Source organism: Cavia porcellus, unplaced genomic scaffold (genome assembly GCF_034190915.1).
Source record: "Cavia porcellus strain 051 isolate PalLab524CR breed Dunkin Hartley unplaced genomic scaffold, mCavPor4.1 scaffold_3, whole genome shotgun sequence".
NCBI lineage: Eukaryota > Metazoa > Chordata > Mammalia > Rodentia > Caviidae > Cavia > Cavia porcellus.
This window is the reverse complement of record NW_026947486.1, coordinates 51,254,042-51,281,168: the sequence shown is the minus strand read 5'-3', so window position 1 is coordinate 51,281,168 and position 27,127 is coordinate 51,254,042. Positions and strand designations below refer to the sequence as shown.

Here is a 27,127-nt window from a genome sequence, read left to right as displayed (position 1 = left end):
ATAGTAAAACTGATCCAAACCTGAAGAAATAGAATTAGTAGCTGTCTTGGTTGCTACAACTTACAACATCACATTCTCAGCTGCATGTGGGACATTCTTCAAAACAGACCATATAATAGCTTGTAGCATATGCTTAAGTAAATGCAAAGTAATTGAAATTACTCCATGCGTATTATCAGAACTTAGTGCAATGAAAATAAAAATCAACAGAAAAATAAATCACAAAAATGTGTATAAATACAAGAAAATTAAATAACCTTCTATAGAACAATGAGTCACAGGCTAAATCAAAGTAATTAAAGAGTTTCCACAATTAAAAAAAAAAATTCTGGTACAATGTACTTGACCTTATGGGATACAATGAGAGAAGACCCAGGAGAGAAAATTACAGTGGTAGATTCCCATATCAGTGAAACTGAGAGAGCTCAAATAACCAACCTAATATTGAACCACAACTTCTGGAAAAAGATGAGCACTCAAGGCCAATGATCATACAAGGAAGGTAATTGTAAGAATTAGAGAAGACATTAATGCATTTGAGACCAAAAATGATAAAACATTCAATGAATCAGAGTTTGTTCTGTGAAAGATTAAATAAAATTGACAAACCACTAGCCAAACTTATCACAAAAGGAAAGACTCAAAGCGATGTGATTAAAAATAAAAATGTCGAAACCACAAAGATCTTTCAGAAATCCAGAAGATCATAAATACCTACTTTGAGAGCCTGTACACAAATAGAATGGAAAACACAAACTTGGACAAATTCTTACATACATGTGAATTACCAAAGCTGAACCAACAAGATATAAAAATCTAAATAATCCAATATCATCAATGAAATTAAAGAAGTAATTAAAAACTCACCAACAAAGAAAATACCACGTCCTTATGAATTCATTACTGAACTCTATGTGAACATTGGAGGTGATATAACATCACAAGTCCTCAAATGCTAATGAAATTGAAAAGGAATCAATACTCTCAAATTGTTCCTGGAAATAAGTATTACTCTGATACTAAAATCAAAGAAGAATCCAACCAAAAAAAGAGGCCAAACTTCCTAGTGAACCTTAAAAAAAAATAACCCTCAGTAAGATACTGTAAAAAAATTCACAGAAAATGATGAAGAAGACTATACACGATAACCAAGTAACATTACGCTATGGATCCAGGAATGGTTCAAAATATCAAATCATCAATATAATTTACCAAGTCAACAAAACCAAGGACAAAAATCACATGATCATAATCAATAAAATAAACATGAAAAAATTTGACAAACTCCAACACCTGTTCATGGTGAAAACTATAAAAAGTGGACCAGATGGTCTTTATCTCAACCTGATTAAAGCTATCTATGACAAACTAACATCATACTAAGTGACAAAAGTAAAAAATATGGTCCTGGAAATATAAACCAGAGCAATTAGACAAGTGAAACAAACGAAAAGGAATAAAGATGTGAAAGGAAGAATTCAAATTATCATTATTTGGGAGTGACATGAAATTCTACATAGAAAACTTTCAAAATCAACCAAAAGGTTTTAATATTTAATAACCAAATCAGTTATGTAGCGGGATACAAAGTCAACACCCAAAATTCAATAACATTCATGTACACAAAAGCAAACACAATGATAGAGAAATTAGGGAAAATACATCTTTCAAAATAACATCAAATAAAGTAGACTTTAATGTCAATCTAGTGAATGAAGCAAAATATCTTTACATTGAAAACTACAGTATTCTGAAGGAGGATACCAAAGGAGAGACCAGAAAATGGAAATAAAACCCTTAGTCTTTGGAAGGAAGTACAAATGTAGTAAAAATGGCCATGCTCTCAAAATTTCTACACATATTTAATGCAATTTTGATCTAAATACCAAGAACATACCTCACAGAATTAAAGAAAACAATTTACAATATATTGAGAACATGAAACTATCTAGAATAGCAAAAAAAAAAAATTCTGGACAAAAAAGACAAGGTGGGGGTGTCACCATCCCAGACTCAAAATTATATTACAGAGTTACTAAAAAAAAAACCAATATGCTAATGGCAAAACTCCCTCAAAAAACAATAATACAAATGCAAACACCAAGAACACTGAGCCCTTACACTACATCCCAGAGAGCGGGCCAGCTGGAGGACTCTTGATTCTGCTGATTATGCCAAAAGAAAAAAAAAAAATACAAGAATTAGCTAAGCACATTAGATGATACAGAAATACCTAGAAACTCACTCAACAGAAGTTTATTTTATACAAAAGTGCCAAAGACCTTCACTGGAGAAAAGAATTTCCTGAATGAATGGTTCTGGGAAAGGTTGCTTTGCCCATGGCAAAACTAAAATTAGATCCATGTCTGTAACTATGCAGTAAACTAAAAGCAAAATGGATCAAAGCCATAAATTTCAAAGCAGAAACACTAAATCTGCAGGAATAGTGAATAGGTTGATCCCTTGAAAACAAAGATATAGGCAAAGAATTTATGAAAACCTCAGTCACATGAGATATAAATCAAATAATCAACAACATGGATGTCATGATATTAAAATGCTTTTCCACTGCAAAAATAAATCAAGAGAGTGAAGCAACACAGGCAAATTTTACCAGCTGCTCCTCAAAGGACTAATATCTAGAATATATAAATAACTCAAAAGACTCATAGTTCTTTGAATTTAAAGTCTCGTTCCAAAAATGGGCATTTGAAATGAGTATACACTTCTCAGATAAGTATAAATGGCAAATATATATATATTTATATATATATATATATATATATATATATATATGAAAAAATACTCAATATCACTAATTAAGAGAAACAAATTAAAACAATACTGATATTCCATTTTATTCCAGAAAAATGACAATTATCAAGAAATCGATCAATAACAAATCGCAGAGTATCTATTGGGAAAAATATCCTTCTCTACAATTGGTCAGAGTGAGCACTGTTGCAAACACTATGGACCGTGATGTAGAGATTCCTGAAAAAAAAAAAAAAAAAAAAAAAAAAAAAACTAGATGGTCCATTTGACTCAGCTCTTCACCTTCTTGGTATCTTCTCAAAAGAATTAAAACTGCATACCACATGATAAATGCACATTCATGTTTATAACACCACAGTTTGTAATATCTAAACCTTGGAAAAAGGCCAAATGCCCATCAACTGATCAATGAATAAAGATATAAATTTTTAGATGCAATAGAGTACTACTCAGCCATGAATAAGAAAACTTTGAGACATGTCTAGATAAACGGATGCACTTTGTTACTATATTAAGTGAAATAATCAGATACATGTGTGTAAATATTATATCTTTCCTTATTGTGAGAAGCTGAAAATGTTCATAAGTACTAAAATATATAACAGATGTCATATTAGAAGAAAGCTTTCAAATGGAAAGGGAAGCTAGGGAGGAGAGAGGGGTAAAAGAAGTAAGGGGAAATTGAAAAATGGTAAAGGAATGAAAAATGGAAGAAAAGCTTTGTAATTGAGGAGAAGAGGTGTTGAAGAAAGATGAGTAAATTGGGTAAAATGAAGAAGACTCAAGACAGACTATGTAGAGATAACATTTTCCTCTAATGAATGTGATCACTATGTATATCTAAAATGTACCAGTGAAGTTGATTAACTGAAAATTTACACAAAACTCAAACTTATTTTACTAGGTTTTTTTCTTGTTGCCAATGTAATTAGGGAGTAATGTAAGATACCAACTTGAAAGGTAGAGAAACTCGTTCTCCTACAAAAATATTAAATAAACAGAACAGCTAAAATATAGTGCAAATATACAGAAAACTATGACCAGAGATTACTTATTTGAGTATTGAATACAATGTCTGAAATTCTAAAACTAGTGGAACTGAAAATATTTGGGAAATTTAAATATATTCAAAGTAGCCCTCTCTTGGAAATACACACACACACACACACACACACACACACACACATGCTTAGGAAATATACATGTTATTAAGTCTTATGCTGTCTAACCCCAGGAAGATAACATGACTTTATGACTTGCTAGCTAATGGTGGTCTTTTTATACACAAAATTAATCTTTAAGACTAGGAAATAAATCATATATATATATATATATATATATATATATGGAGAAAAATTATACAAAATATCATTATATATATATATACATATATATACATATATATATATATATATATATATATATATATATTCAGAAATTTCCCCTGTAAGAAGCCAATATTTGGCTGATAATAGAGCTCAGTGGTACAAGTGACTGCCTGACAAGCACAAGGTCCTGAGTTTAAATCTTGTTTAAACAAACAAACACATTTTTTAAAAAAACCAACCCTCATTTCCAAATATTGGAATTTCAAAATGAAGACTTAAAACAACTTCTTACTGGTTTTTTTTTGTAGTTCTGTATTACTTGTACCTTTACACCGCTTTGTTTTGTTTTGTTTTTTTCTCTTTTTCCTTTTAAATAAAATTTTAAAAAATAAAAAAATAAATTAAAAAAAAACCCAACTTCTTTATATGACTAGAAATCTCAGAGGTAACAATGCACTTAATAGTGAAATAGTTTTGTTGTATGGATGGGGAAAAAGGGTTTTCATTTCAACCACTTCTGTTAAAATAGTACTAAAATGGTATGTACGATAAGTAGGTAGTAAAGGAAAATGAAAATTTTTCCTCTAAGTTATTTTCTCTAAATTCGTGATACATTTTCCACTTCCACTATATCAATTCAAGGTACCACAATAGTTTCTAACCAGAGCAATTAAACAAAATAAATGAAAAATTAAAAAAAAACTAATAAGAATAATGCAATAAATCAAAGAAGTCATTAATAGACAGCTCTTGCTTATGAATTTAAGAGCTTAATATTTTTAAGATAACAATACTACATGTCCTACAGATTTAAAGTCATTATATACAATGACATTTTTCTGTAAGTATAAAAATCCATCAAATTGCCATAGGTAGTATCAAGGGACTCACAATATTCAAAGAAATATTGAGAAAAAGATATATTCAGACATTTCATACTTCATTATTTCAAAACTCATTGTGATGTTACATGAATAAAACCATTTTAAAACTCTTATAATGAATACATAAAAGACAAATATAACAAAAGAGAACCCAGAACCAAGATTCCTCATTTTGACCATCATTTCAAGACCATTTAGTGGAGAAAATTTTAAAATATCAAAATCATATGATCCAGCAATTCCATTTATGAGTACAGTGTGTACTAAAAAATTTTGTAAGCAATGTTTTGAACAGATATTTGTATGCCTAAATTCATTTCCACATTAGTCACAGCAGCAAAAATGTAGAAATAACTCAATTGTCCATCGATTAATGAACAGATAAAATATAGCACACGCATACAATATAGCATTATTAATTTTAACAAAAGGAATCAATTTTTAATTACCATGGATCTGTTATTTTCTCTAAGAAACTACTATATTTAGTTCTTCTTTATTATTCAATTATATGCTGTCCTGAACAAATGTAATCTTCCTTCATTGTTTTCCTCATGTATTGTATCCTTTATATCACTATTTGATTCATTTCTCCAAACTGCTTTCTGACATGATTTCTATTTGAAATGATATTCAAATTCTTCCAAATTGGATAATTTCCCTGTCTATGAGACAAAATCTCAAAATATCCACCTAGATATCTTAGGTCACAAGACAATCTGATCACTAGTTGCGATGCAAAGCATGCTTTCAAATTATATTTCAACACAGTGTCTGCTTTAACTGATAAAACTTTCTTAATTATCTTCATTTCTAATCATTTTTTTTCCTAAAGCAGAAATTTCCACCTTCTATTGTATGCTTTAAAATACAAACTCTATATATTCAATAACATCTTTAAGGACATCATCCCATAACAGTTTTTGTGTTCTGAAATCAGATATCTTTACTAACTTTAGGTTTGTCATTTACTCTGAAGTTATTATTTTGAATTGTATTTTGTGCATATATACACTTTATTTTTAAAGGGAATATGAATGATGTAATTAAAAGGAATATGACACTTGTTTTAATCAAAATATCACATTATTCTTCAAAAATAATACCTCCCACTCAAAGGATTTAGTTTTGGGAAATAAAATATTTCTGTAAATATAGTTATTGTTCAGAAATCATTATTATCTTACATTGGTGATTCTGTTTGTAATTTTTGGGTTAGTAAAGTATTCTGAGGAGTGCTATTAGAAACAGTTAATTTTATCTGAGTCTGGTAAACTGACAGATTGATGTATCTTAGCATTAAATATCCTTGTTTTTTATTATCTTTGCCTCATTTTATAGTGATACTAAAATGCATTTAAATACATTTTTTATTTAAAGAGAAAAAAAGAAAGGACATAAAAAACAAAGCAGTAAAAGGGTACAAGTAATACAGAATTTCAAGAAAAAAATATACAGTAAGAAATCACAAGCTAATAGTTTACATATTATCTTCCCAGAAACAGTTGTCCAAATTACAAAATTAAAGCATATAAAGTGGATTTATACAGTGAAATTGGAGACAGTTACGTTCAATGATCCAACAAAAGCTCAGTAATATGGTTTTCCATCCTACACACTTGAACATACCTGTGGTTATATCCCTTGGTCCACCCTCCTTTCTTTGGAATTAAAATGCATAAGGATTGTTTTTATTAGTACATTTATAGTACATAATGTTGGCATTCAGTATGTAAAGTTAGTGTTGTAGTCAGGGGTTGTACACAGAGAACAACTAGGATTAGGACATGGAGTTTATAATATTTTTATAATGGTCACTAGGAATTAACACAGGAAAATGCAGGAAATCTATCCACAACACCAAAGACATAGATTATTTAGTCAAGAGCCTAAACCCCATGGCAATGTCCCTCATGAGTCCAGATAAAAACCCAGAGCTCAGGACAATGCCTCCCATGAGTCCAACTGGAGACCCAGAACCCACAGGAAGGACTCACACCAGTCTCTTTTACGGATGTGTGGAGAAGACCCAAGGGTCAGCGGTGGAAACAAGAAAGTCTATGCCAGCAGGATGAAGGAGCTGTGCTAATGGGATGAGGGTTCTACGCTGGAGCCAAAAAAGTCACACTCACAACAAAGACCAGGGCTATCCTGAAAGGCACTATAGCTGTCCTCAGCGACATGGAGGCCCGAGCTTCTCTGAGGACAAGCACTCTCGGGTATGTGCCAGGAAGCAGTGTGACGAGTTCATCCTGGAGACCAAGCAGCACATGTCTTCCCCTTTGGAGCCAGGAAGCAATGCTTGATGTGAGGACCAAAGCTTCTCCAGGAGAACCAACAGCTCAGACAGCAACTCGGAGGAGAACCCACAATGCCTTCTTAATGCCTCAACCTCAACACTTCCCTTCTTCTCCACCTATATATCCTGGCAACTTTCCTCAGGTGGAGCATCTTCACTCAATGCCATGCTGATATAATCCAGCAGGCGTTAAATTGATCACCAGTTCTTAAACCATAACAGTTGGTAAAGGTACATAAAACATCTTAATTCATGTTTTTCAATCTCTTTCCCTCCATCTTCTTTCATTTCTTGATACCTTTCCCAACTAGAAAAATCTGTCTCCCTACTTTCCATTGCGTATTATTGTGCTCTTTGTTTAAAATTTGGGGTTCTCATATAAGAGAAACTATGTGCTATTTAAGTTTGTATGTCTTTTTATAAAGGATTAATCAACAAAAAGATGAATGTTTATTTACAATTCTATTTTCAATTAGTTTAAAAATCTTTCTGTTTTCTGAAAAAAAATGAGTAAGCAAGTAATTTCATACATAAATAAATAGAAGTAACTTACCGTTCCACACAGTCAGAAAACCTAGAGCAGTGATTAGAAGCAGGGACATCATGACCCCCTACAACATATAAGAATCCATTATATGTTGCAACTCCCACACCTGCACGTCTTTTGGACATTGGAGCACATAGATTCCACTTGTTAGTGTGTGGGTCAAAATATTCCATTGATTTGAGGCAGGAGCTTCCATCACGTCCACCAATAGCATATAACCTAAAAAATATTATCACATATCTCTATATATGTAGGCACAGAACACATGGAAATCAGCACGGAGGAACCTACTATAAAGCATTTCAAATTTCTGAGGATTCTCAATGTATATTGTATTGCCTCATTATTTTGACTTTGTAAGTGGGTACTCATCTGATGGCACCTGTTAAAGTCTAGAATTCACCAAACTACGTGTTTCAATTTTTGAAAATATTTTGACATACTAAATAAAAATATTCAATGGGAAAATATATGTAGAAAAATGAATGACGTACCAAAAGACTTGAGAGGATTGTTTCAAAAACCAACTCCAACAAACTTCCAATTCTACCCAGGTTCAATTATTATGAAGTAAGTTATTTAGCATGAGCTATTTACCACTAAAATGTTATTAACTTAATACCCAACTAAGGGAATAGGGTTTTCCTTAAAGAGATATTAGTTATCACATTTTCCCTTTAACTTTAAATGCCAATTATTTTCGTGCACAGTAACTTTCTTTTAAATTTTATTAGTTCATGTGTGTAGTATATAATGATTACTATCCTTGTGGGAAGTTGGTACATTGATATAACATACTACAATTTTAATCTCACTTAAAATTAACTCAACAATAATAAAGATGCTAACTATTCACTAAATCATATGCCTATAACTGGTCTTCATTTTGAGCTGTGAAAACAGCAAATTAGCAAAACAGAACTTAATGAGTCAAAATATATAATTTCATCCTATTCCTTTTCATTTGGCCAACTGATGCCCAGGTACCTAAAATTTTTCAGTTTACACCCAATGCAGTAAAGTTTAAGAATTCTTTTAACTTTAAGCACTAAAAATATGTGTCTTTGCTGGGGGGAGGTGAAGACAGGTACTGGGGATAAAACTCGGGACCTCATGCTTGCCAGACAGGCACTGTACCCCTGAGTTATATTCACAGCCCTTATGCCTCCTCTTAATTACAAACATTTTTTCCCTTGTGTAAGGTTCTAAAATCTATCCATGTACAAAATTCTTCAGAATTCTTACATGATAAAGTATTGTTATTGTGCGTGGACAATGTAGACATAAGGCTTAATCCTCATAGTGATGCATTCTTTTATCTGAAATTTTATCGTGCAGTATCTTTCTGTATGCTTCTCATTGCATCCAATTATTCAATGTAATAAAACATATAACTACACAGTGATAATTCCACCTCTAACATCATAAGGTTTAATATATTAGCACGATCACACAGGGAAATGACAAAAAGTTGTAAATACTGAGAAAACGCAATGTCTGTTCTTACAGTCAGAAACTCTGGACATGCAAAAAATGATTGCTGAACAAGTAAACTAATATTTTCACAAATACTGGGAGACAAATGTTAGAAAAAGTAAGATTATATCATAACACATGAAAGTGAAATCTAATTGACATTAACTTAGGATAACTTGTGGTTAACTTGAGATTAACTTGAAGAATTTATTGCCTACAAGAACTTTCCCAATTTTGAAAACACATGTCCTGATGATTTTTTTTTCAAATGAGGTTTCTTATTAAGGAGGTGTATGGTATGTCTATTATTTATCATAATTTATCCATAAGAAATTCTGATGTTGTATGACAATTTGCATAACAAGGATCTACAGAATATATATTTATGTGTTTATTTTCCATCATGATGGAGAGGGTGTTCTAACAAAGAGCTGCTATAGCATAACAAGGATGTAATTTTGTTTGAAATAATTATTTAATATGTTATGGAACTTCTGTGTCATGTGACTGAGTGCAAATAATATGCATTTGGACTTACTTGTTGTTTAAAGCAACAACACCAAGTGTACTTCTAGGAATTGACATACTAGCCACATAATTCCACTGGTGTCCCTCAGGATCCCATCTTTCCACAGTATTTAGGTAGCTCCAACCATCATGACCACCTATGGCATACATTGGTCCTTCTAGTGTGACTACACCTAAAGGAAAAAAAAATAGTATGAAGACTCAGTGACATGTGCCATACACAATACACGTCACATCATTTTGAAAAATCACTGACTATTCAAAAATTAGTATTTTATTAAATAATTTGTATGTACATGGATAAATAACTATATCTGATATGAAATTAACTATGACCACCTATCCCTAAGTAATATTTAATCATGTTTGGTTGTATCATAGACTGGCATCAATGTTATAGTAATGAAGTCAGAATAAGTAGTGAAATTCAACACAATTTCTGGGTTTAGAATAAAAGTTGGAAGTTGCTTTTTTTCTGGCATAACTTCATTATGTTCTTTTAAATCAGAGTAGATTAGATATAATGGTCAGTTCTAGCTAAATCTTGTGATGGAAACTGAATATGGAATACCTTTTCAACTATTGATTTTCAATATAGGGATAACAAAAGATGTGCTTGGGATAAATAAATGCACATGACATTTTAAAAATTAAAATAAGTTTGCAGCACATGATGAATACATTTATAGTGAGTCGCTGGTACATATACATGACACATTTAATTTTTATATCTGCTTTTTATTTTCCCCTCCCTGGGTTTCTTAGTTTCCTTCTCACTTGCCAAAAGTATCTATATCTTTATTTCAAGGGTAGACATGAATCCTTGAAGGTTTAATTAAATATTTGTTCTGTTCGGTAGTATAAACAGTTGCTTTCTGCTTCTTGTATGTTCTAGGAACTCATATTCAACATTTGCTTTACTATCTCAATAAGCCTGTCAGTGGTTTATTCTCATCACTTACACCTCTACTTGCATATATTAAATTGCCAAGAGCTTGTTCTGGTTTCTTTACCATACATGTTTTCTTAGAAATATGTAAGAATTAAAGTGGCACAATTGAATTGAATAGTGACATGGTGAATTTTCTGGCAGAAACTATGTACTGTATCATGATATTTTGTGGCAAGAAAAACATCAGTCCTGGAACTGCCACTTTTTAACTACTTAAAATTCCATTTTTAAAAGTTATCTAGACAATCTAGATTTTAATAGACTATGGTATTGAAAACATACAGATTTTTTATGAAGAAATAGTCAGGTAAACTTTCTCTTAAACACATATATTCAACAAAATCAAAATTTTCTCACTTTTGAAGGCATGTGGCTTTAATCCTTTGTTGAAAGACATTTAACACATCTGTCTAGATACACAATCTATTTCATTAATCCTCTAAATTTAGTTGAGGAAAAAGTTTCCTCCTCCATCTTTAGATTCCTCAATAATTTAGCCATTTTGGGCCATGCCCAGTGGCCTCTAAACAGGTAACAGGGGCCTCCTTTCAGTCCAGGGAGCCAAATGTGTGTGAGTTGATTCCCAGTGCATAGGAGAAGCTTTGTAAGGTTGCTCTCAGCTAGTAAGTCCACACCTAGCATCCCAAATCACTGCAGGATGAATGAGAGATTCCCACAGGCCTAACTGACCACTCCCAGTGACCTCCAAATTGCTAGCCAGAGCCTCCATTCATTTCCAGGAGTAAAACATGCATGAGTCGATTGCCAGCACATGCGGGAAGTTTTGGAAGATTGCCTTAAACCAGTAAGACCAAGGCTAGCATGCTAAATCACTGGAGGATGCACAGGAGGTCCCAGGGGCCTAACTGGACCACACTCATTGACCTCAAAGAGGCTAGCAGTTTGCCTTGGGAGCCAAAAGTGGGCCAGGTGATGCCCAGTGCACTGGGGAAGCTTTGGATTGCTGCTCGAAACACAGAAATATAGGAAAATGACAAAATAAAACAGCAAAATGCAATCTCAAACTTGCATCCCAACCCAAGCAAGACTAGCAGACATGAACATAGAATAAAATGTAAGCCATACATCTGAAATTCCTGAAATGACAACAACTGAAGTAAAGAAACAACCATGGGATGCTATGAAAGAACAGAGATCAGAAATAATATCCCAGGTAAAAGAAAAAATGATAAATGTAATGAAAGAAATGTTTACCACATTTAAAGAAGACATAGTTAAATTAGAGAAATGAGAGAAACCCTGAATGAACAATAAAAGAAACAAGCACAATGTATGAAGCAAATTCAAAGAGATATACAAGAAATCAAAAATTTCATCGAAAGTTGACAAAAACACTTCAACAAAAGTGAAGATGGAATTGTAGACATTGAAGACAAGATTACAACTAGTGAACAGAATAGGAAAGATCTATTAAAACAACAAGGTTCAGAAAATAACAACAGCTCAAAGATGATGCAAGGAAACACAACATAAGATTGATAGGGATAAATGAAAAAGAAGGTGACAACACAAATGATATCAAGAGGCTATTTAGAGAAGTAATAGCTGAAAATTTCCCAAAGATGAGAATGGAAACTGACATAGAGATCAGTGAGGTATATAGAATGCCAAATAACCATAACCAAAATAAAACTACACCCAGACATATAATAATCACCATCCCAGAAATACAATGTAAGAACAAAATACTAGAAGCTGTTAGAGAGAAGCAACAGAACATTCATAAAGGAAAGCCTATTAGAATTACAGCAGACTTATCAAGACAAACACTGAAGTAAAGAGGAGCATGGAGTGAAGTATTTCAGATCAGAAAGGAAAACTTCCAAACCAGACTTGTACCCTGCAAAACTGTCCTTCAAAATGGGTGAAGAAATAAAATATCTCCAGGATAAAGAGCAGCTGAAGAACTTCATGAGCACCCAACTAATCCTGAAAAGAATATTGAAACACATTCTAGATAGACATAGGAAAAATCCATGTAGCAAGGCAAGCAATTAAACAGATTGGAAAGGTAAATATTCAACATGAGAAAGACAACATGTCAAAAGTAAACCAATACATATCACTTATAATCGTTAATATAACTGGTCAAAATTCATCAATTAAAAGAAGCAGACTGGCAGAATGGATCAAGAAGCACATCCAGGGGCTGGGGATTTAACTCAGCAGCTTAAGCGCCTTCCTTGAAAGCAGGCTGTCGTGACTTCGATCCCTGGTACCAATAAAAAGGAAGAAGAGAAAAAAAAAAAAAAAAAAGAGCAAATCCAACACTATGCTTTGTACAAGAAACCCATATAAACCAAATGGAAACTCATAAACTAAAAGTCAAAAGATGGAAAAATACTTAATGGAACAGGATCACCGAAAAATGCAGGGGTAGCTATTCTGTGTTCAGACAATGTGAGCTTCAAACCACAAATTATCCAAAGAGATAAAGAAGGTTACTACATACTAGTTAGGAGAATACTTCAAGAGGAAGAGGTACCAATTTTAAATATATGCACCAAATTTGGAAGCACCCAGCTACACAAAATAAATATTAACAGAAATGAAAAATCAAAACATAATAATACAATTATAACAGGATACCTTAACATGCCATTGACACAAAGGGGCATATCAACTAGACAGAAAATCAGCAAAGAAATAACAGAACTGAATCATATCTGTGAAAAAATGGACTTGGTGGATATTTACAGAGTGTTCCACCCAAAAACTTCAGAATATGCATTTTTCTCAGCAGCACATGGAACGTTATCTAAAATAGAGTGTATACTAGCCCACAGGACATGCTTACAAAATTACAAAATAATTGAAATTGTCTCATGCATGTTAGCGGATCACAGCACTATAAATTAGAAATTAATGACAAAAGAAACTGAAAAACCCCCACAAACACATGGAAATTGAATAACATGCTCTTGAGCAATCAGTGGGTCACAGAACAAATTAAAGATGAAGTTAAACAATGTATACAAGTGAACAAAAATACAAATATGTCTTACTGGTACCTGTAGGATGCAATGAAAGCAGGCCTCAGAGGAAAATTTATAGCAGTGAATTCCCACATCAAGAAAAAAGAAAGAACACAAATATAAAGATCCTGGTGCTACACCTCAAACATTTAGAAAAAGAAGAGCAAATCAAGCCAAAAGCCAAAAAAAAAAAAAAAAATGTGGGGGAGGAAATTATAAATGTCAGAGCAGAAATCAGTGCAATAGAGATTAAGAAAACAACACAAAGAATGAATTAATTAATGAGTCAAAGTAATTTCTTTGAAAGAATAAAGTTGATAAGCCCCTAGTCAACCTTATTTAAAAGAGGACAGAAAAGCTCAAACTCATACAATTAGGTATGAAAAGGCTAACATTGCTACTGACCCTGTGGAAATACAGAAGATCATCAATAACTATTTTGAAAACCTCTACTCTCGTAGGCTTGATAACAGAAGAAATGGACAGATTCCTAGAAATATGTGAATCAACAAAGCCAGGTAAAAAAGATGTAAAATTGTTGAATAACCCAATTTCAACTAATGAAATTGAAAATGTATTTAAATCTTTACCAACAAAGAAAAGCCCACAACCAGACAGATTCACTATGGAATTCCAAAAGAAATGCAAAGAAGATTTAATGCCAACAGTCCTCAAACTCTTCAATGAAATCAGAAGGGAAGCAATTCTCCCTAACTCATTCCTGGAGGCAAATACTACTCTAATACCAAACTCTGAGAGAGACTCAACCAAAAAAGTGAACAACAGGCCAATCTCCCTAATGGACAAACAGGCAAAAATTCTCAATAAAAAATTGGCACTAGCAATAAAATCACTGAGAAAGAAATAAGAGAAGATATACCCTTCACAATAGTATCAAAAATAGAAAATAGAAATACTTACAAATCAGTCCAACCAAAGGAGTAAAAGATATTTCAGGTAAAATTTTAGTACTCTGAAAAAAGAAATCAAAGAGAACCTCAGAAAAGGGAAAGACATCCTTTGTTTATGGATAGGAAGAACAAATATTGTGAAAATGGCCATTCTCCAAAAAATTGTTATACAGATTTAATGGAATCCCAATCAAAATATCACTAGCATGTCTCAAGGGACTATAGGAATCACTCCTAAAATTCATCTGTATCCAGAAGAGAACTAGAATAGCAAAGGCAATTCTAAGCAATGAAGGCAAGGCAGGAGGCATCACAATCCCTGACTTAAATTTATACAACAAAGCTACTGTAATAATATCAGCATGGTACTGGAAAAAAAACAGACTGAAGATCAATGGAATAGATTAGAAGATAAAGTACAACTTTAAACACACTCAGCCACCTTATCTTTGATAAAAGGGCCAAACAGGTTCACTGCAAGAAAGATAGTCTCTTTAATGAATGGTTTTGCCTCTCCATGTGCAGAAAACTAAAGCTAGACACATGCCTATCACCACATACTAAACTAAAGTCTAAATGTATCAAAGATCTTAATATTAAACAGAAACACTAAATCTGTTGGAAGACAAAGTAGGTAGAAATCTTGAAGATATAGTGATAGGTAGAGAATTCCTGACCAAAAGTCAAACTGGATGGCAAACATTTCACAGAATCAATAACTGGATCACATTCTATTAAACAGCATTTGCATGTCAAAAGAAATCTCCAGCATAGTGAAAAGAAAACACAATTGGGAAAATATCTTTGTGAAATGTTCCTCAGACAAAGGAATTTTGCCTAGAACATATAAAGAATTTTTAAAAATCAGATCCCCAAAATTCAAAGACCCAGTCCAAAAAAGGGCATCTGAAATGAATACACAGTTCTCACATGAAGAAATACAAGTGGCAAATAAATACATGGAAAAAGGTTCAGCATCATTATTCATTAGAGAAATGCAAATTAAAACCACACTGAGATTCTATCTCACTCCATAAAGAATAGCAAGGGTGGAGAAAACTACCAACAACAGATGCTGAATAGGCTACGATGAAAAATGCACTCATCTGTACTACTGGTGGGAGTGTAGACTGGTGCAACCACTTTGGAGGTCAGTATAGAGATTCCTCAAAAACCTGAGACTGGAAATTCCACTTTACTTGGCTAGTCCACTTCTGGGCATTTCCCCAGAAAAACTGAAAACATCATACCACAGTGATATTTGTGCAGCCATGATTATAGCAGCAAAATTTGTAATAGCCAGACCTTGAAACAACCTATGTGTCCATCACCTGAGGAATGGATAAAAAACATGTGGCATTTTTATACAATGGAGTACTACTCAGCTATAAAGAATGAACACATTGTTATATTTATAGGTAAATGGATGCAACTCAATACTCATAAGTGAAATAAATCAAACTCACATGTGTAAATACCATAAGAAATGTTAACAGTATATAAGATACAAAAACCTTAATAAATACTGTGAAAGGATAAGAATCTGCTCAAAGGGGAAAAATAATTTATCAGGGAAAAGGAGGAAAAAGAAAAAGGAAGGGACAAGAAAAAATATCTAAAATGAAATAAACCCACTTAGGATAGCTATGATGATTGTTTTACAAATTTTGTAAGTTCTTGGAACAAAAAGTTAACATTCATACGATTGGAACAATTTTGCATATTATTGTATGGTAATGTGAGAATCTCTTAAAGACCACTGTGTAAAATAACAATCCTAGTTATGTTCTTACCACCATATTTTGAAGGCCTATATTGTCAGTGTATTGGCTCTTGGCTATTGACATTTATTTGTCATTTTATTTTCTTGTTTGTTTGATGTTTTTCTAGGATTTTGTTTTGTTTTGTTGTGTTTTTCACTCTAATAAATAAAGGATAGGTATACGTGTAGAGACTCATGCATGCATAGAACTTCTCCTAAACAGTTTATGAGAATCGATTATATAATGCATGATGAAATGAAAAGCTACTTTGAAGAAAAAGAGACACTAAGGTATCCAGTGCTGATTCCTGCTGCATCATTCTGTGAAATCCAGAAATATCATTATTCTTTATTCAAAATGATTTTAGTCTGTTTTGTATTGTTTAATTTCAACATATGTGAAGCTATGGACAACTATTTTAAAGAGAACGAGAGATATTGTGGCAGCCATTGTTGATTTCCCTATTGTCTGGTTTTGAAGGCCTATAATGCCTTAATCACTCTGTTCATTCTGTTTTGATCAGTTTAAAACTATTTTTGTATGAATTCATTTTGTTTAAAGATACGGATGATTTAGAAAACTAGAGACAATATGATAGCCAGTGATGATCTCCTGTTGTCCTGCTTTGAAATCTGTGTCACACTGTTTTCTTCTGATCTGCTTTATTCTGTTTAGCTATGCTTAGTTTTGCCATCTTTAAAGTAAAATTTTAAAAAGCCAATGACTTTAAAAAAACTAAAACCAAAAATAAATAATTTAACCCTTCTAAAGGTTGCTGTACTTCCTAATTTGTAACTGCCTTAAAAATTTGTGGAAAGAACAAAAGATTAAAAACTATGGCACCTCATACAATTGAAATTTTAGAGGATACTTCCATTTCTTTAAACTTTTCAGAAATTTGGAAAAAAAAATCTAAGATTTTTACTAAATATCAATAAAGTGTATCTTGAGTTAATTTTTTAAAACATTAATATAAATTCTTATGAAACAATGTAACTTTAAGCACTTACCTAATCCATGTCTATGCATTGACATGGGAGGCATCACCATCCAGATTTTGTCCACTGGATTAAAACATTCCACTGTATTCAAAGTTTTTAAACCATCTCTTCCTCCCACAATATAAAGTTTATTATCAATAACTGCAACTCCAAACTGAAGCCTATGGCCATTCATGGATCCTATATGAAGCCAACTATTGGTCCTCAGGTCGTATTTTTCAATTGTAGTAGTACCTGTTAAAAAGATGTGAAATAATGATAAAATCATGTATATTAAAATTTTAAATTGACATTCATTCACATTATACATCTTTTTTTATTTTAATACAGTATCAGCAATCGCAGTTCAAATTAATAAGTAACCCAGATGATACTATAACATGAAAGCTAAGGAAAAGACTAATACTTTTGTCATTTCTACATAAACATGGAAGATTCACAGTAACACATTTTAAATGGTTAATATGGTTAACACCATCACAACATTTTATTTGGTCATAATATGCTAATATTGGTACTGATACAGGTGTGAAATATCACATTTTACAATAAAAATGCCTTATATTTTATTATTAAGCATTTACAAGTATTATGCAGTTTAATTATTTATGACCATTCAATGTGCTGTCTCATGATCTTTTAGTTTGAAGTATGTGGTTGTTTATGTATATATGCTTATTTAAAAGAAAAGTGGCTGAAAAACAAGGAATGAAAGTTATTTTTATTGAAATTATTGGTGTATATTAAATATCTCAGTAAGATATTTTATTATGATGTTTTTATGTATGCATATAACATGTTTTTATAATATCTACTGTCACTGTTCCTCTCATTTGTTGTCTTCCTTCTCCCTGGAACTCTTACCATTCCCTAATTGTCACCCTTCTATTTAATGGCATCACTGTTTTTCTAAATTCCAACTATTAGAGAAAACATACCATATTTGTCTCTTTGAGATTAGTTTGATTCATTCAACTTAGTTACCTTTTTTACTATACAATTTCCTGAAAATAACCATGTCCATTCCTTTATGTCAGAATTATTATTCTTTTGTGGATATATTTTTTTTCCAAAATGTACTGAAAGGCTTAGAGATGACTACTGTGATGGCAATGCTTATTACCATTCACTCATAATAGTTGCTGTATTTTTTTTTTATTTAAGCTGTTTTTGTATAACAGTTGGGCTACTAAATAATGAACAATGGCAAATGATAATATTTGAATTCAGTTTTGCAGTGTATGTAAGACATTTTAAGGTAGATTTAGGGAAATTTACCTCACATGCACAAAGCTACCTAAAGGAATGAGAAAAAGCGCTAAAAGTTTTTTAGTGAAATAACCATGGAGAAAAGGTAACTGATTTCTTTCCATGAAAATAACATTAATATCTGAAGTATACTAATTGATTATGGCATGGTGTTATTTTACCTTTATATCCCAGCTGAATATGTATTAGCTGTATAACTGATTATGATTCTGAAAGTTTGTTTTGTATTAGATTTATCTTGGATTAGATTATCTTTTCTGTGCTAAATGTATTTGAATTCTACTAAAGGCTGAACTATCTATTAACTCACATTTACCTTCACTATACTTGCTTTTTTCACAGCAATTTCTCTGTTTTAGTTTTTCCATTTTTTGATTCTAAATTTGCAAATCTTTATGTTTCTTTTTAACATTTTATCTTTTTCATTAATGGATTAACAAAAGATCTAATTTAGATTAACAAATGAGTGAAAACAGGCTGAACTTTGTTAAAATTAATGGTGAAATAATTAGAAAGTTGTATGAACCTACATCAAGTAGCTGTATACAAAGATTTACACTGAAAGATGCCAATATCTGTGTTATGCTGGGTTAATTTTTTCTAGACATTTGATTAAATGAGATAAAATTCTCACACTTCTTTTAAAATGATGAATGTTTATAACCAGTATCTCTGTACCTTGAATCCTAAAGATTCATCTCTTTCATACCTGACAATATGTACTAAGTAATCAAGATGTAAGTTCTCTAGCACACTCTGGCACCTTTACATTTCAGAAAAAAATATAAATCAGATGTTTTAATTCTTTAGAATTTTTATGTGTAAATCAACTTTGTGCTTAGAATGTTGCAAATATTGGTTCAATTGATTTTTAAATTCTTTTTTTTTTTAAATTTTATTTAAGGAGAAAAGAAAAAAAAGCAGGGAAAGGGTACAAGTTATACAGATTTACAGAAAAAAAATGAACAGTAGGAAATCACTAGTTAATGGATTACATATTGTCATCTTAGAAATAATTGTTCAAGTCACAAAATTAAAGCTTGTAAAGTGGACATTCCATCAATGATACTGCAAACAGTTCTGTTCATTGATCCAATAAAACTCTGTGATATCATTTTCTATCTTATACATTTAAATATACATGCAGTTATATAGTTTGGAACACTTTCTTTTCCTCTCTTTTGTACCATGACTATTACACATTTTGGGTTTCATTGCTCCCACGGTTCTTATTACTTTTTTGGAAGAGAGTAAAACCAAATGTGACATAACAGAACAGAATCGGTCAAGTCAAAAGGGTGGACATAATAGATAATGTAAAAACATAATACAAGGTGATCAACAATGGTTACCATAATGCCTCCCGCTATCTCTAATAGAATTGCCTATATCGTTAGTTATAATACAATTGAACAAAACAGTAAAGAATAAAACCGACAAAACCAAAACATTGGAGACATTGTAGGTCTTCAAAAGTAGATAAAAGTCAACAAGAATGGGCGTCATAATGAATCTCATTATCTTCACAGCTGATGCCTAAACTTTCAAACCTGATACTATCCAGCAAAACAGAATAGGGGAACATCAGTTAAAAACCAGATGGTGAGAGTAATACAGGGCTTTAAATCAAGGTAATGAAAAGTCAAAGTGGTTTACTATAATATATCCTGCTATTTTTTTTCGTTTAATTAAAAGGATAAAGATAAAAAAGTAAATAATGGAGTGGAGATTGAGATAAAAGAGGGCGTAACAACGAAACAACGCAGATCAAAACATAACCATTTAAGCAGAATAGTGTGGTAATACTGATTTAGTATCATCTTGTTTTAAAGTCTCATCTAGCTTTTGTCCTTCTGTCTCCAATGGTCTAAATAGGCTGTATCTTATTGGATTTTATTATGTACGATAGTATAAGCAAAAACCTTTTAAAGACAAGGAGATTATACAGAAACCATTGTTCATTTTCTATTAGTCAATTCTAAATACTCGGTAACGCTGTCATTCTCTTGAATGGTTTTACATTGTTTTGATATACTTAATGCTACAGTATACGAAGTTGTACTCAAGGATTTCAAAGAAAGAGACAATATGGTAACTACTTTTAGGTTAGGATTATCTGGTGGTGAAACACTATTCTGATTTTTAAATTCTTAATCCATATCTATTCCTTACAAGACAGAACAAAGTCCACCAAACATAGTATTCCTAGGAACACTACTATAGTTTCTGCAATTGTGAATATATCCAACTTGATGATTTCTTTAATTAACTTAAAATGATCTAAAAGTTACTATATCTACCTTGGTTGTCTTCTTCCATATTTTCTCCTAGAACTTAATGTTGTTAATGCATAAAATGCTACTGAACAGCTTTTACATGTAAGATATGCAAAATTTACCATATGGTCATTTTAACTTTTGACTTTTATCATACTTAGAATTTTCTCTTTTTTTCTTTTATTTATACATTGCTTCTTTCTTTCTTTCTTTTTTTGTACCAGTTATCAAACTCATGACCTAATGCTTACCAGGCAAGCGCTTGAGCCACTGAGCTAAATACCCAGCCCTGTACTAACAAATTTCTAAAGATTATTTTACATACATTGTAGCAATTTTACTTACACTAGTTATTTATGTAGTATCTATATTTAAAATTAATATTAAGTTTACTGTAGGAGAGATGAAATTAAAGACCGAGGATTCCTCTATTGACTAGACATCGAAAAATTAACGTTCAAAAATTACTTTAAAATAACTGAAATAATACACTCTAAAAACATGCATATATATATAGAGAGAAAAAATGGTCATACAAGCAAACAAGCCCAATCTGTGAACCAGCACCATGCGCAGGATGCTGCAGGACTGAGAATAGATAGGTCCAAGCCTCTCCCCATAAGTCAATGCCATTCATGGACTGAGAGGAGAGAGAACAATGGTTGCACCAGAAAAGACACTCAGTCTCAGAGCCAGCATCATTCATGGGCCCCTGCCTGACTGAAAATGGCCATCCTCTTCTGGCATGTGGGCTGGGAAACAAGAAGTAACACGCCCCTGTAAGTGACTGGACTATCCTGAGAAGCACAGGCTGTGATGATAATTATTGAGGTGAAATGCATTGGATGCCTGTGGTTCTTTGGTGTTTCACTAACATTGCAGGTCTAGGGCCAGTGGTCTGATCATAGGTTCACAGGATGTTGTTATGCAGTGTGACGTTTAGGGGAATATCTCCTTCTGAAGACTGCAGCCATTGGTGATTCCTTATGATCTTGTTTTGAGGTCCTATATCATTTCCACTGTTTTGATGGGTTAACTTTTATTCTCTTTTGTTTTGTTTATGTTAAATACGATGGCAGAAGAAGCTATTTCAAAAACAGCAAGATACGATAGTAAATTTGAGTTTACTACTGGCTTGTTTTGAAATCCTTCATTGAACTCACTATTTTCTTTTTATTATTTCTATTCTACTTTGTTCTGTTTGATTTTTACTATATCTAAAGTTGTCCTGCAGGTATTTTGAAGATGTCAAAAGTCATTATGGTAACTATTGTTGATTTCATAATGTTTTGACATCCTGTATCTCTTAAACTGATTTGTTTTGATTGGTTTTATTCTGTTTTATCCCTTTTAAATAAGAATTTAAAAAGTGAATATGGGCATCTTTTTAATACTTGTGTGAGAGAATGTGAATTATCATGTTTTGACATATTACTAATTTATATCAATAAATGATATACCTTAAAATGCTTTTTTTATTCTTGATATTTCTTATTTTATTGTTCTTGTTCCTGTATATTCATCCGAGTTTTTCAGTAGTTTTTAAAATCTTAAAGAGAATGAGTAATTTTGTTTTTATGTCTTATATAGGGATAGCATATAAAAAGGTACATAGAATTTGAGTGGCGATTCCATTTCCAGTTTATCTACATGTGAATTCTTGGCTTTGCTATCTACTTTTTTTTTTTTTTTTTTGTCTTTTTCCTTTTTATCGGTACCAGGATTCGAACTCAAAACTGCCTGCTTCCAAGGCAGGCGCTTATGCCGCTGAGCTAAATCCCCAGGCCCCTATCTACTCTTAAAATATGCAAAGTAGTAATCAAATGTATTATTGTTAGAATTAGAAATATTTGCAAAATTTCCAATCAAGAATCAGCTATACAAAATGAAATGTTTTATCATTCTTCTAGCAATTTGCAACTTCTCATGCAGACTCTATAATTTCTACATATAGTAGCATTCAAGGAGTCTCAAAATCATGACCTCTGCCTTCTAATATGAAACTGTGGTAGTAGACTTCAAGGATTACAGGATCATACTTCATTCATTTCTAAGTATTGATAAAAAGTTATAGGTCTTCGTGAATATTTTAAAAACCATTTATATTATGATGAAGAAGAATCTGAAAATTACAGAAATAGAAACAAGTGCAAAGTCTACCTTTCTCTTTATTTATTAGACCGATAAATTATCAGAAATAAAAGGAAACTGCAAATATATTTTTATTTAGCTTTCAAGTTAAATAACAAAGAAGAAATCTAACAAAACACCTTATATACATTCTGTTCAACCAAGTACAATAATATGATAATTTTTATGACTTGAAATTAATTACAATATTGCATTTTATTTGTAATTTCTGAAGAATGTTCTGTAAAGTTACCTTACAACTTTGGAAATAGTTGATTATTTTGTAAAGGCTGTTATGCTGTGAAGATATCCTCTGTAATTCTTGGGTTGGAAAATTAGCCCCTGATGTCAATATTGAAGTTTGTTACACCTCTAAGAGGTGATATAATCATGAGTCACTACTCTCATGAATGGATTAGTGCTGCTTTCATGAGACTGAATTAGTGACCAGTGTTGATTGTTATAAAGCAAGGATGCATAATATTTCTTATACCCTACATGCAACTGCTTTGTGCTTCCATTGTGCTACAGTGTTGAAATCCCAGCCTACAAATGGGTAAAATTTTATTTTTTATCAGTTATATATGGAATCTATATGCAGAAAAACTAAGAAAATACTCACATGATAAGCTATTACATTTTCTACATATTCTTCTAATTTACAGCTATACATATCAAATGAAAGAATAGTTTTCCAGTAGGGTAAAACTTTGATTTATATATCATTTTCTTCATGGTATCAAATGAAATTTCTCTTAGTGTCTTACCAATACATTTGTCTTTGTGTAGATTGATCATTTTATAATCTACTTAACCAATGCTTAGTGATTTAGCCTAGCATAGCCAGGCATATGCGCCTGCCTTGCAAGCAGGCAGTCGTGAGTTCGATTTCTGGTACCGATAATAAAATGCTACGTATCATATTCTTGCTCATTGTTTTAGTAACAGTATTTTGAAACCCTGGAAATCAATTTTAAAAACAGAGATATCAGAAAACAATTTCTAAGAAATGATCCTGAAGGATTTATGGCTGCAGAAAATGTATTATATTATACTTGATTAAGTGCTTATGAAAAATAACTATTTTATCCTGTTTGAACTTCTGATTTCCTCATAAGCACATTAAGACCCTTTGTAATTAGTCTATGAGCATCTATAAGAAATTGAGATCTAGAGCTAGAATTCACTATATTGTTCTCAAAAAAATTAGAGTGTCATATCCCTTATTTTTATGACAAATGTTAAATATGTTTTCCCTGAATGATATCATGTAGCAGACTGGATATTCAAAATTAAAATGGCTTTCATAAAGTAAAATGATGCACTAAGGACTTGCCCAATACTGTCTAAAGGTCATGTCCTGTGAGATAAGAAGAAAAATGAGACACATCACATAAAAATTGTTTTTATGACAATTAGCTTTAGATACCCTCAATTATTATAGTTTTATTACCATTCTCAAAATTTGGATAGTGTGGAAAACGATTCTTCTTCTTTGAAGACAGTTTGTAGAATAATTAATTTGTCTCTTTTACCTTTCGTAGCATCCATGCCTCCCACAGCATAAAGTGCCCCTACCGTTGATTTTCGGGGCTTTGTTCGAGGGCTTTGCATCATGGGTCTCTTCTCAGGTAAGAGATGATATTTCATAGCTTCCATTAGGAGTTTCTGACATTCAAGATCACCAGTAAAAATGGAACTATTTTCAAGATCTGCAAGTAACTGAAAAGAAATAATTTTGTGATTTATTTAAAAAATGAATTCACCATTAGAAAGAACACACTTTAGGTATACAATTTAGAAAGAACCTGGAGTTAAATCAAATGTTAGTTTTGGATTATTGAAAATTTTGTTACTTACACATTTTTTTATTTTAACTTATGTAAAACAGTTAAATGCTTCATAGAAATAGTTAATGATTTAATCGATAGTGTTCATATTTTGGATATGTACATATATTCTCTGAAGGGGTGTGAGTGATGCATAACTGAAGCATGGCATGGTGTCACATGCCTGTATCACTCAGATATTTGACACAAAATGATTGCAAGTTTGAGACCAGCCTAAGCTTTACAGACCTGACCTGTCTGAAAAAAAAAAAGGCCCAGAGTTTATAGTTCAATGCAAGACACTAAATTTAATCACCCATGCTGTAACAGAAGAAAAAAGAATGTATTGAGTCTCAAGTCTAGCTCTATCTTGTCTCAAAATTGTTAAGAATGTGGCTCAGTGGTAGAATTGTTAATTAGTATGCACAAAATCCTGGGTTGGTTCACTAATATTGCAAAAATAAAAGTTATTAGTGAACAAGACTGGAAATTAAGGCTGTTACTGTTCAAAGTAAGCATCTCCTAGCCAACTGGATGTAGCTAACAAAAGCAGCAATTTTTTAGTGTATTTGGTATTATGGTAATGATGGTGATCATGCAAAACTCCTCTATTAAAACAATGTCATGCATAGAAATGTGAATCTTTATCACCAAGTCACTTCTGTATTCTTAAATTTGACATACTTCAAATGAATTAATGTGTATGAGTCATTAATGAGACAAGACAAAAACAAAACAGATGAAAAATCCTACCACTACCTGACAGATGTAGTCTGTCTTAATTGACATTAATACAAGATAGACAACATATTTTTCCTGAGATGAATTAGACAGAAGTTCAAGTATACATCAGAATGGTGTCAAAAGTTGTATTACATTGGCTTTCTTGGCATTCTGGGTCCAATATTGTAGGACATTGAGATGAACAGCTACCTTGTCTTGTTGGGTTGGAACTGTTAATCTCATCTCAGAACTTTTCTGAAATTTCCTGGTTTGCTTTGGATAACTTCAGTTCTATTCTCATGTCACCTGTAATTTTGGATCAGTCACTATTTTGACATCCGTTAGGAGACTTCTGGCATTTCTTCACCTGCATATGTTTGAAGATTAAGCTATGTAGATTTCTTAAAAATATTCTCTAGAAATATCATCATCCAGTTCATTCCTAAAATATTTGGTTATAAGCACTTTTAAAGTTATTTTGGAAATCTATACTTCTATGTTAAAATTTATCAGTCATATTATGTGGGGAGGTTTACATAATCCATATCCTACATATGGCATATACCATATGTAGATATAAAAGGACAAGGTATCACCGTATGTATATTTGATCTGGAAATTTTCTTTGATCCAAGTAAAGTAAGAAAATTTCAAAATAATTGTTTTTTTTTTTGAAAAAAAAAGTCTGACAGAATTAAGTGAGAATAAAATTAAGGATTGATATTATATTACACCAGTGCATCTTAAATTTTTGTGTCTGAAAATCATATGATAAACATGTTAAAGCATAAGATTCTACAGACTGACCAGCAAAACTTTCTTCAGTTGGTCTAGAGTGAAGCCTGAAAAATTATACTGCTAACAAGCACTCAGGCAATGTCATGCTACTGGTCCAAAACATTTTAAATGGTAACATCTTTGACACTCTTATAAAACACATTCCCATAGATATACTCTGATGAATAATGCAAATAAGTGTGCACATGTTCATGCAAACAAGATTTCTACGTATTTTTCAGCTTGTATGTCAATTTTAAATTTAGAACTTAGGGTTTCTAAACTATACATACTATATATTATAATTTTTATCTTTTGGTGTTATTACTGCTTCACATTTAGTAAATTTGATATATGTGAGATATCACTGAATGTTGTTTCATCATAGAAAGACAGACAGATAGATTTATTGATTGATTATTAAAACCAAATGTGCAGTTTCATGGGATTTACTTAATATATATATATATATATATATATATATATATATATATATGTGTGTGTGTGTGTGTGTGTGTGTGTGTACTATCAATGAATTGTTATTTCTACTATTGTATTTCATCAAATAAGATTGTATTTGAGAATTAGATTAACTGTAACATTTGTGAAACTATTGATCCACTGAACTCAGACAAGTTCCCTCTTTCCAATGTAGGAACTTGT

General features: G+C 31.9%; 1 protein-coding gene across 1 annotated transcript in view; it reads right to left on the bottom strand.

Moving 5' to 3' along the window:
• Klhl4 (kelch like family member 4) overlaps positions 1-27,127 on the bottom strand; it is a 146,719-nt gene that overhangs the window by 11,173 nt on the left and 108,419 nt on the right. Inside the window, exons 6-9 of the mRNA XM_063246162.1 lie at positions 24,671-24,857; positions 17,470-17,694; positions 9,848-10,010; positions 7,840-8,052 (exon numbers count right to left, since the gene is read on the bottom strand). Coding sequence (XP_063102232.1) covers positions 7,840-8,052; positions 9,848-10,010; positions 17,470-17,694; positions 24,671-24,857 — 788 coding nt within the window. The remainder of the gene's footprint in view (positions 1-7,839; positions 8,053-9,847; positions 10,011-17,469; positions 17,695-24,670; positions 24,858-27,127) is intronic.